Genomic DNA, 14,127 nt, shown 5'->3' on the forward strand with positions numbered 1-14,127 from the left:
GCTGATAGAATTCTATCAGCCAATCGGAATTAAAGTTGAAAAAATCCTATTGGCTGATGCAATCAGCCAATAGGATGGAGCTTCAATCCTTTTGGCTGATCCGATCAGCCAATAGGATTGAGCTCGCATTCTATTGGCTGTTCCAGAGGAAGCGTATAAGTGAAACGCGACTGCATCAGGGGCTTCGTGTTTATTTTAACTGCACTATCTACTAATTGATATTTTTATTTGTTGTTGTAACATTTGTTGTAACATTTGGGACATATTGTGGGAAGGATGGGGAAGGGATTTATAGCATATTTAGTGTAAAAAATGTGACTTATCTACCCTAATATAGGGCAATACAAGACACAGTTCCTAAATAGAGGCTCTTACATTTACCTAATATCATTGATTTTCCCCTCCTCCTCATATGTGACAGACAACCTAAAATCAGCAATGTTGAAGTACTTTATACAAGTCACAGTTACAGAGTTGTGTTTAACTATTTTTCTGCCACGCTAGATACAACTTCTATTTCTGCTGCCTTTTTTAACTACAACTAGTAAACGTTCAATTTTAAGTGGAAAAAATATAAACTTTATGTGTAGAAAGAGCATACTTTTCCCTATTCTCTTAATAGGGTTTTTTTTTCTTTGATTTAAAAATTGATAGAATGTTTGTTTCTATTTCTAGATTCAGATAGAACATACAATTTTAAACAGCTTTCCAATTTACTTCTAGTATGTAATTTGCTTTGTTCCCTTGGCATCCTTTGTTAAAAATCATACCTAGGTAAGCTCAGGAGCTGAGATCTAGCTGCTGATAGAGGGCAGCAAAAATATAATTCTTATTGTTGGCTTTCCAATGTGTTTAACTAGCTCCCAGTAGTACCCTGATGCTCCATTAATAATGGATATCAAGAGAATAAAGCAAAATAAATATTAGAAGTAAATTGGAAAGTTGTTTAAAATTGCATGTTCTATCTGAACCATGAAAGAAAAAAACTGGGTTTCGTGGCCCTTTAAGAGTTTGGATGTTAAAAAAATGTAATGAATAAAAAAATAATCATATGAAAGTATTAACTACACACATGAATTCATGTAATCATGTTTGAAAACCCCCCCACATAAAGCAGTCATCAATAATATTGCATCAAACATCAAATTTTAGTTATTACTGATATTAGCTGCTTAAAAAGCCAGTTGGATGGTTTAGGTTGCATAGTTATATAGATGGTTATAGCTAAAAAATCTTTATATTAAACTTGCTGGTTAATTTTAATTAGTTTGCTAAAACCATGCATCACAATTGTTCCAGAATTTGAAGGAGATTTCCAAATTAAAGGGACATTGCATGGGCGTATTGAAGGAGGGCAGCACTTTTTGAGTCTATTTTGGGAGCAGCAGGCGACTTAACTAGCGCTAGCCGTCTGGTATGGATTGAGCAGCGAAAGGGGAAAACCGTGGACCATTTGGGAATCACAGTACTGACTCACATCAAGAAACTATATGACTAGTTTGCTGAGCACTCCCTCCCTCAAGGTAGGACCTGCAGCTGCAGAACCTACCTGGGGCGGTACCAGCGGAACACTTGTTTTGAGTCACTCTGGAGTCTGGACCCATAGCGCTGCATGTGGAAAGATAGATATATGTTACAGGACTGCCTCCCTTCCTCAAGGTAGGACCTGCAGACTGCAGCTGCAATTCCTACCCGGGGCCGGCTCCATCAGAACACTTGTGTGGACTTTGGGGGAGTAAGCAGTACACTACAAGCATGGGTGATGCGTGCTTGGTGGCCATTTTCTTTTTGCCTGCTCGCTAGTAATGTGTATCCCTCCATAACCATGAGGCATCACACTACAGTACTCACCACCTAGTCCTCCCTCACAGAATAAACTGGTGCAGCTCAGCCATATCACGAAGTTGTTATCAAGGTACCTTGCTAATATTTTTGTTCCGATCAGCCAATAGAATGTGAGCTCAATCTGATTGGATCAGCCAATCCGATTGAACTTGAATCTGATTGGCTGATTCAATCAGCCAATCAGATTTTTCCTACCTTAATTCCGATTGGCTGATAGAATCCTATCAGCCAATCGGAATTGAAGGGACGCCATCTTGGATGACGTCCCTTAAAGGAATATCCATTCGTCGTTAGTCGTCGGGAAGAAGAGGATGGCTCCCTGTCGGCTCGTCTGAAGATGGCTCCGCTCCGCTCCGGATGGATGAAGATTGAAGACGCCGCGTGGATGAAGACTTCTATCGGATGGAAGACTTCTTCAGCGCCGCCTGGATGATGACTTCATCGGATGGAAGACTTCTTCAGCGCGCCTTGGATGATGACTTCTTCCGCTCCGGATCTCCTCTTCAATTCCATCGGTGGGTCGGCTGGCTGAAGACGACTCAAGGTAGGATGATCTTCAGGGGGGTAGTGTTAGGTTTATTTAAGGGGGGTTTGGGTTAGATTAGGTTATGTGGGTGGTGGGTTTTAATCTTGGGGGGGGGGTTGTATTTTTTTTTTACAGGCAAAAGAGCTGAATTCTTTGGGGCATGCCCCGCAAAAGGCCCTTTTAAGGGCTGGTAAGGTAAAAGAGCTTTGAACTTTTTTAATTTAGAATAGGGTAGGGCATTTTTTTATTTTGGGGGGGTTTGTTATTTTATTAGGGGGCTTAGATTAGGTGTAAGTAGCTTAAAATTGTTGTAATATGTTTTAAATGTTTGTAATTTATTTTTTTTATTTTTTGTAACTTAGCTTTCTCCTGTTAAGTGTGGTCAGTCCACGGGTCATCATTACTTCTGGGATATTATTTCCTCCCCTACAGGAAGTGCAAGAGGATTCACCCAGCAAAGCTGCTATATAGCTCCTCCCCTCTACGTCACCTCCAGTCATTCTCTTGCACCCAACGAATAGATAGGATGTGTGAGAGGACTGTGGTGATTTTAATTAGTTTATTACCTTCAATCAAAAGTTTGTTATTTTATAATAGCACCGGAGTGTGTTATTCATTCTCTGGTAGAATTTGAAGAAGAATCTACCTGAGTTTTTTCTATGATTTTAGCCGGAGTAGTTAAGATCATATTGCTGTTTCTCGGCCATCTGAGGAGAGGTAAACTTCAGATCAGGGGACAGCGGGCAGATTAATCTGCAAAGAGGTATGTAGCAGTTTATTATTTTCTGACATGGAATTGATGAGAAAATCCTGCCATACCGTTATAATGTAAACTCAGCCTTAAATGCAGTAGATGTAGCTGGTATCAGGCTGTCATGTATGTATATTTTACACTTCAGTATTCTGGGGAATGGTACTTCACTAGATTTATACTGTATGCATAGACTTAACCTAATTTGCAGGGACTTGCAATAGGTTTTAAATAACAATTAATTTATTGAGGTTAAACGTTTTTTTGCTGGCATGTAAAATCGTTTATTTCTCTGAGGTACTGGGTGAAAAAATGTTTTGGGCACTATTTTTTCCACTTGGCAATAGTTTTGTTTAAATTAAAGCAGTTTGCTGATCTCTCTCACTGTTATGTGTGAGGGGGAGGGGCCATTTTTGGCGCTTTTACTACGCATCAAAAAACTCAGTCAGAAGTTCATTTTCTTCCTGCATGATCCGGTTCATCTCTACAGAACTCAGGGATCTCCAAAGCTTGTTTTGAGGGAGGTAATCATTCACAGCAGAGCTGTGAGGATTGTAGTTGACTGTGATAAAAAACGTTTATTTGTGTATTTTTTCTGCTGTCAGGGTTAGTTATCCTTTGCTTGGGAACAATCCTTTGCTAAAATTGTATATTTCTTACAAAGATTTGATGCTATAACTTATTTATTTTCAACTGTCATAATTTTTTCTGTGCTTCTTATAGGCACAGTTCGTTTTCATATTATTGTAAATTACTTGAAAAGCATTTCCAAGTTGCTAGTTTATTGCTAGTGTGTTAAACATGTCTGATTCAGAGGAAGATACATGTGCTATATGTGCTAATGCCAAAGTGGAGCCCAATAGAAATTTATGTACTAATTGTATTGATGTTACTTTAAATAAAAGTCAATCTGTACAAACTGAACATATTTCACCTAACAACGAGGGGAGAGTTATGCCGACTAACTCGCCTCACGTGTCAGTACCTGCATCTCCCGCTCGGGAGGTGCGTGATATTGTAGCGCCGAGTACATCTGGGCGGCCATTTCAAATCACATTACAGGATATGGCTACTGTTATGACTGAAGTTTTGGCTAAATTACCAGAACTTAGAGGCAAGCGTGATCACTCTGGGGTGAGAACAGAGTGCGCTGATAATATTAGGGCCATGTCAGACACTGCGTCACAGGTGGCAGAACATGAGGACGGAGAACTTCATTCTGTGGGTGACGGTTCTGATCCAAACAGACTGGATTCAGATATTTCAAATTTTAAATTTAAGCTGGAAAACCTCCGTGTATTACTAGGGGAGGTGTTAGCGGCTCTGAATGATTGTAACACAGTTGCAATACCAGAGAAAATGTGTAGGTTGGATAAATATTTTGCGGTACCGGCGAGTACTGATGTTTTTCCTATACCTAAGAGACTTACTGAAATTGTTACTGAGGAGTGGGATAGGCCCGGTGTGCCGTTCTCACCTCCTCCGATATTTAGAAAAATGTTTCCAATAGACGCCACCACACGGGACTTATGGCAAACGGTCCCTAAGGTGGAGGGAGCAGTTTCTACTTTAGCTAAGCGTACCACTATCCCGGTGGAGGATAGCTGTGCTTTTTCAGATCCAATGGATAAAAAATTAGAGGGTTACCTTAAGAAAATGTTTGTTCAACAAGGTTTTATATTGCAACCTCTTGCATGTATTGCGCCTGTCACGGCTGCAGCAGCATTTTGGTTTGAGTCTCTGGAAGAGACACTTGAATCATCTACACTAGATGAGATTACACACAAACTTAAAGCCCTTAAGTTAGCTAACTCATTTATTTCAGATGCCGTAGTACATTTAACTAAACTTACGGCTAAGAATTCCGGATTTGCCATTCAGGCACGCAGAGCACTGTGGCTAAAATCCTGGTCAGCTGATGTTACTTCTAAATCTAAATTGCTTAATATACCTTTCAAAGGGCAGACCTTATTCGGGCCCGGGTTGAAAGAGATTATCGCTGACATTACAGGAGGTAAAGGCCATGCCCTGCCTCAGGACAAAGCCAAACCTAGGGCTAGACAGTCTAATTTTTGTTCCTTTCGTAATTTCAAAGCAGGAACAGCATCAACTTCCTCTGCACCTAAACAGGAAGGAGCTGTTGCTCGCTACAGACAAGGCTGGAAACCTAACCAGTCCTGGAACAAGGGCAAGCAGGCCAGGAAACCTGCTGCTGCCCCTAAGACAGCATGAATCGAGGGCCCCCGATCCGGGACTGGATCTAGTAGGGGGCAGACTTTCTCTCTTCGCCCAGGCTTGGGCAAGAGATGTTCAGGATCCCTGGGCGTTAGAGATCATATCTCAGGGATACCTTCTGGACTTCAAATCCTCTCCCCCAAGAGGGAGATTTCATCTGTCAAGGTTGTCAACAAACCAAATAAAGAAAGAAGCGTTCCTACGCTGCGTACAAGATCTTTTATTAATGGGAGTGATCCATCCAGTTCCGCGGTCGGAACAAGGACAAGGGTTTTACTCAAATCTGTTTGTAGTTCCCAAAAAAGAGGGAACTTTCAGGCCAATCTTGGATTTAAAGATCCTAAACAAATTCCTAAGAGTTCCATCGTTCAAGATGGAAACTATTCGAACAATTTTGCCCATGATCCAAGAGGGTCAGTACATGACCACAGTGGATTTAAAGGATGCTTACCTTCACATACCGATTCACAGAAATCATTACCGGTATCTAAGGTTTGCCTTTCTAGACAGGCATTACCAGTTTGTAGCTCTTCCATTCGGATTTGCTACGGCTCCAAGAATCTTCACAAAGGTTCTGGGTACCCTTCTGGCGGTACTAAGACCGCGAGGAATTTCGGTAGCTCCGTACCTAGACGACATTCTGATACAAGCTTCAAGCTTTCAAACTGCCAAGTCTCATACAGAGTTAGTACTGGCATTTCTAAGGTCGCATGGATGGAAGGTGAACGAAAAGAAGAGTTCTCTCTTTCCACTCACAAGAGTTCCCTTCTTGGGGACTCTGATAGATTCTGTAGAAATGAAGATTTACCTGACAGAAGACAGGTTAACAAAGCTTCAAAATGCATGCCGTGTCCTTCATTCCATTCAACACCCGTCAGTAGCTCAATGCATGGAGGTGATCGGCTTAATGGTAGCGGCAATGGACATAGTACCTTTTGCACGCCTACATCTCAGACCGCTGCAATTGTGCATGCTAAGTCAGTGGAATGGGGATTACTCAGATTTGTCCCCCACTCTGAATCTGAATCAAGAGACCAGAAATTCTCTTCTATGGTGGCTTTATCTGCCACACCTGTCCAGGGGGATGCCATTCAGCAGGCCAGACTGGACAATTGTAACAACAGGCGCCAGCCTACTAGGTTGGGGCGCTGTCTGGAATTCTCTGAAGGCTCAGGGACTATGGAATCAGGAGGAGAGTCTCCTTCCAATAAACATTCTGGAATTGAGAGCAGTTTTCAATGCCCTTCTGGCTTGGCCCCAGTTAACAACTCGGGGGTTCATCAGGTTTCAGTCGGACAACATCACGACTGTAGCTTACATCAACCATCAGGGAGGGACAAGAAGCTCCCTAGCAATGATGGAAGTATCAAAGATAATTCGATGGGCAGAGTCTCACTCTTGCCACCTGTCTGCAATCCACATCCCGGGAGTGGAGAACTGGGAGGCGGATTTCTTAAGTCGTCAGACTTTTCAGCCGGGGGAGTGGGAACTTCATCCGGAGGTCTTTGCCCAGATACTTCGACGTTGGGGCAAACCAGAGATAGATCTCATGGCGTCTCGTCAGAACGCCAAGCTTCCTCGCTACGGGTCCAGATCCAGGGATCCGGGAGCGGTTCTGATAGATGTTTTGACAGCACCTTGGACCTTCGGGATGGCTTATGTGTTTCCACCCTTCCCGATGCTTCCTCGATTGATTGCCAGAATCAAACAGGAGAGAGCATCAGTGATTCTAATAGCACCTGCATGGCCACGCAGGACTTGGTATGCAGATCTAGTGGACATGTCATCCTGTCCGCCTTGGTCTCTACCTCTGAAACAGGACCTTCTGATCCAGGGTCCATTCAAACATCAAAATCTAACTTCTCTGAAGCTGACTGCTTGGAAATTGAACGCTTGATTTTATCAAAACGTGGTTTTTCTGAGCCAGTTATTGATACCTTAATACAGGCTAGGAAGCCTGTTACCAGAAGGATTTACCATAAAATATGGCGTAAATACTTATATTGGTGCGAATCCAAGAGTTACTCATGGAGTAAGGTTAGGATTCCAAGGATATTGTCTTTTCTACAAGAAGGTTTAGAAAAGGGGTTATCCGCTAGTTCTTTAAAGGGACAGATTTCAGCTCTGTCCATTCTTTTACACAAACGTCTGTCAGAAGTTCCGGACGTTCAAGCTTTTTGTCAGGCTTTAGCTAGGATCAAGCCTGTGTTTAAAACTGTTGCTCCGCCATGGAGTTTGAACTTAGTTCTTAATGTTTTACAGGGTGTTCCGTTTGAACCCCTTCATTCCATTGATATCAAGTTGTTATCTTGGAAAGTTCTGTTTTTAATGGCTATTTCCTCGGCTCGAAGAGTCTCTGAGTTATCTGCCTTACATTGTGATTCTCCTTATCTGATTTTTCATTCAGACAAGGTAGTTCTGCGTACTAAACCTGGGTTCCTACCTAAGGTGGTCACTAACAGGAATATCAATCAAGAGATTGTTGTTCCATCTTTGTGTCCTAATCCTTCCTCGAAGAAGGAACGTCTGCTACACAATCTAGATGTAGTCCGTGCCCTGAAATTTTATCTACAGGCAACTAAGGATTTTCGTCAAACGTCTTCCCTGTTTGTCGTTTATTCTGGTCAGAGGAGAGGTCAAAAAGCTTCGGCTACCTCTCTCTCTTTTTGGCTTCGTAGCATAATACGATTAGCCTATGAGACTGCTGGACAGCAGCCTCCTGAAAGAATTACAGCTCATTCTACTAGAGCTGTGGCTTCCACTTGGGCCTTTAAGAATGAGGCTTCTGTTGAACAGATTTGCAAGGCTGCAACTTGGTCTTCTCTTCATACTTTTTCCAAATTTTACAAATTTGACACTTTTGCTTCTTCGGAGGCTGTTTTTGGGAGAAAGGTTCTTCAGGCAGTGGTTCCCTCCGTATAAAGAGCCTGCCTGTCCCTCCCGTCATCCGTGTACTTTTGCTTTGGTATTGGTATCCCAGAAGTAATGATGACCCGTGGACTGACCACACTTAACAGGAGAAAACAAAATTTATGCTTACCTGATAAATTCATTTCTCCTGTAGTGTGGTCAGTCCACGGCCCGCCCTGTTTTTTATGGCAGGCTAAAAAAATTTTTGGATTATACTCCAGTCACCACTACACCCTTGGGCTTCTCCTTTCTCGTTGGTCCTTTGGTCGAATGACTGGAGGTGACGTAGAGGGGAGGAGCTATATAGAAGCTTTGCTGGGTGAATCCTCTTGCACTTCCTGTAGGGGAGGAGATAATATCCCAGAAGTAATGATGACCCGTGGACTGACCACACTACAGGAGAAATGAATTTATCAGGTAAGCATAAATTTTGTTTTTTTATTTTTTGTACTTTAGTTAGTTTATTTAATTTAATTTAATTGTAGTTATTTGTAACTAATTTATTTAATTAATGTAATGATAGTGTAGTATTAGGTTTAATTGTAACTTAGATTAGGATTTATTTTACAGGTAATTTTGTATTTCTTTTAGCTAGGTAGTTATTAAATAGTTAATAACTAATAACTATTCTAACTAGCTAAAATAAATACCAAGTTACCTGTAAAATAAATATAAATCCTAAAATAGCTACAATGTAATTATTAATTATATTGTAGCTATCTTAGGGTTTATTTTACAGGTAAGTATTTAGTTTTAAATAGGAATAATTTATTAAAGTATAGTGTAGTGTTAGGTGTAATTGTAACTTAGGTTAGTTTTTATTTTACAGGTAAATTTCTCTTTATTTTAACTAGGTAGCTATTAAATAGTTAATAACTATTTAATAGCTATTGTACCTAGTTAAAATAATTTGAAATTAGCCTGTAAAATAAAAATAAATCCTAAGATAGCTACAATATAATTATTATTTATATTGTAGCTATATTAGGGTTTATTTTAAAGGTAAGTATTTAGTTTTAAATAGGATTAATGTATTTAATAAGAGAAATATTATTTAGATTTATTTAATTAATATTTAAGTTAGGGGGGTGTTAGGGTTAGTGTTAGACTTATGTTTAGGGGTTAATAATTTTATTACAGTGGCGGCGGTGTAGGGGGGGCAGGATAGGGGTTAATACATTTATTATAGGTGGCAACGGTGTAGGGGGGGCAGATTAGGGGTTAATAAGTTTAATATAGGTTGCGGGGGGTCCGGGAGCGGCGGTTTAGGGGTTAAACTATTCACTTAGTTGCGGCAAGGTCCGGGATCGTCAGGATAGGGGTTAATAACTTTATTATTGGTGGCGGCGGTATAGGGGGGGCAGGATAGGGGTTACTAGGTATAATGTAGGTGGCGGCGGGGTCCGGGAGCGGCGGTTTAGGGGTTAATACATATATTATAGTTGCAGCGGGGATCGGCGGTTTTGGGGTTAACATATTTAGTATAGCTTGCGGCGGTTTAGGGGTTAACATATTTATTATAGTGGCGGCGGGGTCCAGGAGCGGCAGTTTAGGGGTTAATCAGTTTATTAGAGTGGCGGTGGACTCCGGGAGCGGCGGTTTAGGGGGTAATAACTTTATTTAGTTGCGGCGGTGTAGGGGGACAGATTAGGGGTGTTTAGACTCTGGGTACATGTTAGGGTGTTAGGTGTAGACAGCTCCCATAGGAATGAATGGGATGTCGGGCAGCAGCGAACATGAACTTTTGAGGTTGACGGCTTGATAACTAGGCCTCATAGTATATATATATATATATACACACACACATATGTACAGTGTTCACCGCAAAGAATTTTGCCAGACGGGTGGCATTATGAAGTAGCCTGGTGGGTGCTATATTTTCTAATATTATATCATTTTCAGCTGTGCAAAGCACAAATTAATTGCAATAAAAATAAAACATTTTTAATTTTTTCTCATTTTAGCTTAATATTGGCTAAAATTTTAACCAGATGGGGCGCGATCCGATATACGGCGCAGGTTTCAGCACAAGCGTGGAAACCTGCGCCGCCCGTAGTTTCAGCTCACAACTCGAGCAATCCCATATACGGCGCCGTCAGATTCTAAAGTGCCATAAGTCTGACAAACCAGCGATGTCCAGAAATCTGCGTAAGCACAAATTTCTGGAGTCGCCAGTGACTTACGGCACTTTAGAAACTGCTGCTGCATAAAAAACCTGACTAAGTTATTAAATCACCCGTTACTGTCTAACACGCCTCCTAAACATAGCCCGACACGTATACCCCTCTATCTGCAATCCCCCCTCTCACTATTAAATAATAAATATATTAAGCCCTAAATCGCCGCTCCCGGACCCTGCCGCCAGCTACATTATCTATATTACCCCCTAATCTGACCCCCTACACCGCCGCTAGCTATATTAAATGTTTTACCCCTTAATGTGAGCCCCCTACCCCGCCGCCACCTATTTAAACTATATTACCCCTTAATGTGAGCCCCCTACACCGCCGCCACCTATTTAAACTATATTACCCCCTAATCTAAATCCCCCTACACCGCAGCCACCTATAATAAATGTATTACCCCCTAATCTAATCCCCCTATACCGCCGCCACCTATATTAAATTAATTAACCCCTAAAATACTAAAATTTCCCTACCACTAAACCTAAGTCTAACCCTACAAATAGCCCTGAAAGGGGCTTTTTGCGTGGCATTGCCCCAAAGTAAACAGCTCTATTGCCAGCCCTTAAAAGGGCTTTTTGCGGGGCTTTGCCCCAAAGTAATCAGCTCTTTTACCAGCCCTTAAAAGGGCTTTTTGCGGGGCATTGTCACAAAGTAATCAGCTCTTTTGCATCTAATCTAAATCCCCCTACACCGCCGCCACCTATAATAAATGTATTAACCCCTAATCTAATCCCCCTACACCACCGCCACCTATTTTAAATTAATTAACCCCTAATCTAATCCCCCTACACCGCCGCCACCTATATTAACTATATTAACCCTAATTATATTATGGTTAATATAGTTAATATAGTAATATATATTATATATATTAACTATATTAACCCTATCTAACTCTAACACCCCTAACTTAATTATTATTATTAAAATAAATCTAAATAATATTAATAATATTAACTAAATTATTCCAATTTAAAACTAAATACTTACCTATAAAATAAACCCTAAGATAGCTACAATATAATTAATAATTACATTGTAGCTATTTTAGGGTTTATATTTATTTTACAGGTAACTTGGTATTTATTTTAACTAGGTACAATAGCTATTAGTAGGGTTAGACTTAGGTTTAGTGGTAGGGAAATTTTGGATAATTTTTATTAGTATTTTAGGGGTTAATTAATTTAATATAGGTGGCGGCGGTGTAGGGGGATTAAATTAGGGGTTAATAATTTTAATATAGCTGGCGGCGGGGTAGGGGGATTAGATTACGGGTTAATAATTTTAATATAGCTGGCGGCGGGGTAGGAGCTCACATTAGGCGGTAGGTAATGTAGATGGCGGCGGTGTAGGGGCTCACATTAGGGATTATACATTTAATGTAGGTGGCGGCGGGGTCCGGGAGTGGCGGTTTAGGGGTTAAATACTTTATTAGGGATTGCGGCGGGGGATCACGGTTGACAGGTAGATAGACATTGCGCATGCGTTAGGTGTTAGGTTTTATTTTGCAGCTAGTTTAGGGAGTTATGGGGCTCCAATACACAGCGTAAGGCTTACTACGCCTGCAATTTGTGGTGAGGTGAAAATGGAGTAAGGTTTCTCCATTTTCGCCACGTAAGTCCTTACGCTGTATATTGGATACCAAACTTCGCGGGTTTGGTATACCTGTCTATGGGCCAAAAAACTACGGACGAAGGCAGAAATATACAAGCGTAACTTCTATGTTACGCCGTATATGTGATACCAAACCAGCGCAAAATTTGGCGTTGACGGCTTTTGCGGGCGACGCTGCATATCGGATCGAGGCCACGGTCAGTAAAATCAGCAAGTTGGTGCAGCTGTTAAAAAAGGTTCTAGGGAGAACACTGATAGATACATACATACACAAATTTAGACATGTCTATGTATGTGTGTGTATATATATACAGTATATAAGTCAAAGCCCTTTGCATCCCTATTTATTTATTTTTAAACACCTAAGACCTCATATCTTGAACCCTTGTAACCTTTTGATGCAATTATTTTTAAATTTTTTATCAGACAGTATTTTGAGTATAACCGTACTTTTTAAATGTATTTTTGATGTGTTTTGTGCAACTTTTCAGTCTTGTGTAATAGTCAACCAGAGCGATGTAGTCCCGCTAACCCGATGCATGGTAAATTTGATTGCACTCACACGAACACGTTTACTTTCAACTCGTAATACGCATGCTATTTCTGTCGTGCTCAAAAAAGCGGAAAAAATCCAATATCGCTGGTGCGCAACTATTAGCGCACCATTGGTAATCTAGGCATTTATAGACACCCCACCAAAAAAAAAGTGTAAACCTTTAATATAAATAATTAGTCCAGATGGAAGTATGTACTATCAATATAATGCATTAGAACTAATACAGACCAGTTTTAAAAACAAATTGTAATCTAGAAAAAAATGTAATGTCCAGAGTAAAGTAATCGAATGTTGCAATGTTCCCAATGAGCAGTTATTCAGAGCTATAAACTTCAATTAAAAAATATAGTATATTTACCGGATTGATTGCAGACAATTCCATCTGGACTAATGTATTCGTTTTATGCTTTTTAAGAACTATCTAATTTATCCAATTGAGATTTTTATTCTATTTTTTTCTATATCTTCATGGTCAATTTTAAAGTGTACACTTAAAGGATTACTTTCTGTTATAATTTTTAAGCTAAACAACTAACATATTAAAGTTAATAAACATTAATTAAAACCTACTGACCTATATTTTCTCCAAAACAAAGTTTCATAACGTTCTAAAAGTTATATCTTTTATTCGCCGATGATGTCACGTTATCCTGCCCACTATTTTCAGCACTGCATGTTCAAAATACTTAAACCAATAACTTTGTGTTTAAAGCGCCATTTTGAAACCTAGGTATTGTAAACGGATTGGTACAGAGCAAAGGATACCCACAGAGTGGGTTTGGAAAACAATTAAATTTGCAGACAAGATTTCTGACATACGGTAGAGATATGTTAATGAAATGCTATTGATAAAAAGCGTATTTGGCGTAGTTAGTTAGTAACAGGCATAGAAAATATTTACTTACAGTGGCCCTTTAATGAGTTTTTTGGGAGACGTCCCTATAAAATAATTCATGTTTATTTATTTATATTATTTAAATGAATGGTCATGCTCAGTATATAATTATTATGATTATATTATAAATATATACTTATTATAGATTATCATATACTATATTTTAATTTGTTAATGAGGTTGGGTTATTGTGTAAAATTAACATTTTTCTCTTTACAGATGATGTGGTAACTGAAAAGAAGAAATATGTGAAACTTGAGGAAAGTATCACATTAAAATGTATCCTGAAAAAAACACATGAATCGCTTCAAGTGACTTGGGAAAAAATTGTGGCCAATAAACATAACACAATTGGTACATATCACAATGGAAAAGTAACTATCCAAAACAATTACAAAAATGTTCTCAATATAACTCTTTTAAGTTTAAATCAGACTGCGATAACTATATGGAAAGCAAGTATCAATGATGAAGGCTGCTACCGTTGTATTTTTAACGTTAAGAAATTTGGTGCCATGGAAGGAGAACCCTGTCTTTATATATCTGGTAAGAATTTACATGTGTTATTTTTATAGCATTCTATGCCTTTTCCTAAACAAAGAAATAATT

At 39.8% G+C, this 14,127-nt stretch overlaps 1 protein-coding gene across 2 annotated transcripts in view; it reads left to right on the forward strand.

Moving 5' to 3' along the window:
• The window catches only part of LOC128652891 (OX-2 membrane glycoprotein), a 162,962-nt gene that overhangs the window by 23,116 nt on the left and 125,719 nt on the right, over positions 1–14,127 (forward strand). For both annotated transcript variants that reach the window (XM_053705880.1, XM_053705881.1), the window contains exon 3: positions 13,738–14,064. In XM_053705880.1, coding sequence (XP_053561855.1) covers positions 13,738–14,064 — 327 coding nt within the window. The remainder of the gene's footprint in view (positions 1–13,737; positions 14,065–14,127) is intronic.

The sequence above is a fragment of the Bombina bombina genome, chromosome 3, assembly GCF_027579735.1.
Source record: "Bombina bombina isolate aBomBom1 chromosome 3, aBomBom1.pri, whole genome shotgun sequence".
Taxonomy (NCBI): domain Eukaryota; kingdom Metazoa; phylum Chordata; class Amphibia; order Anura; family Bombinatoridae; genus Bombina; species Bombina bombina.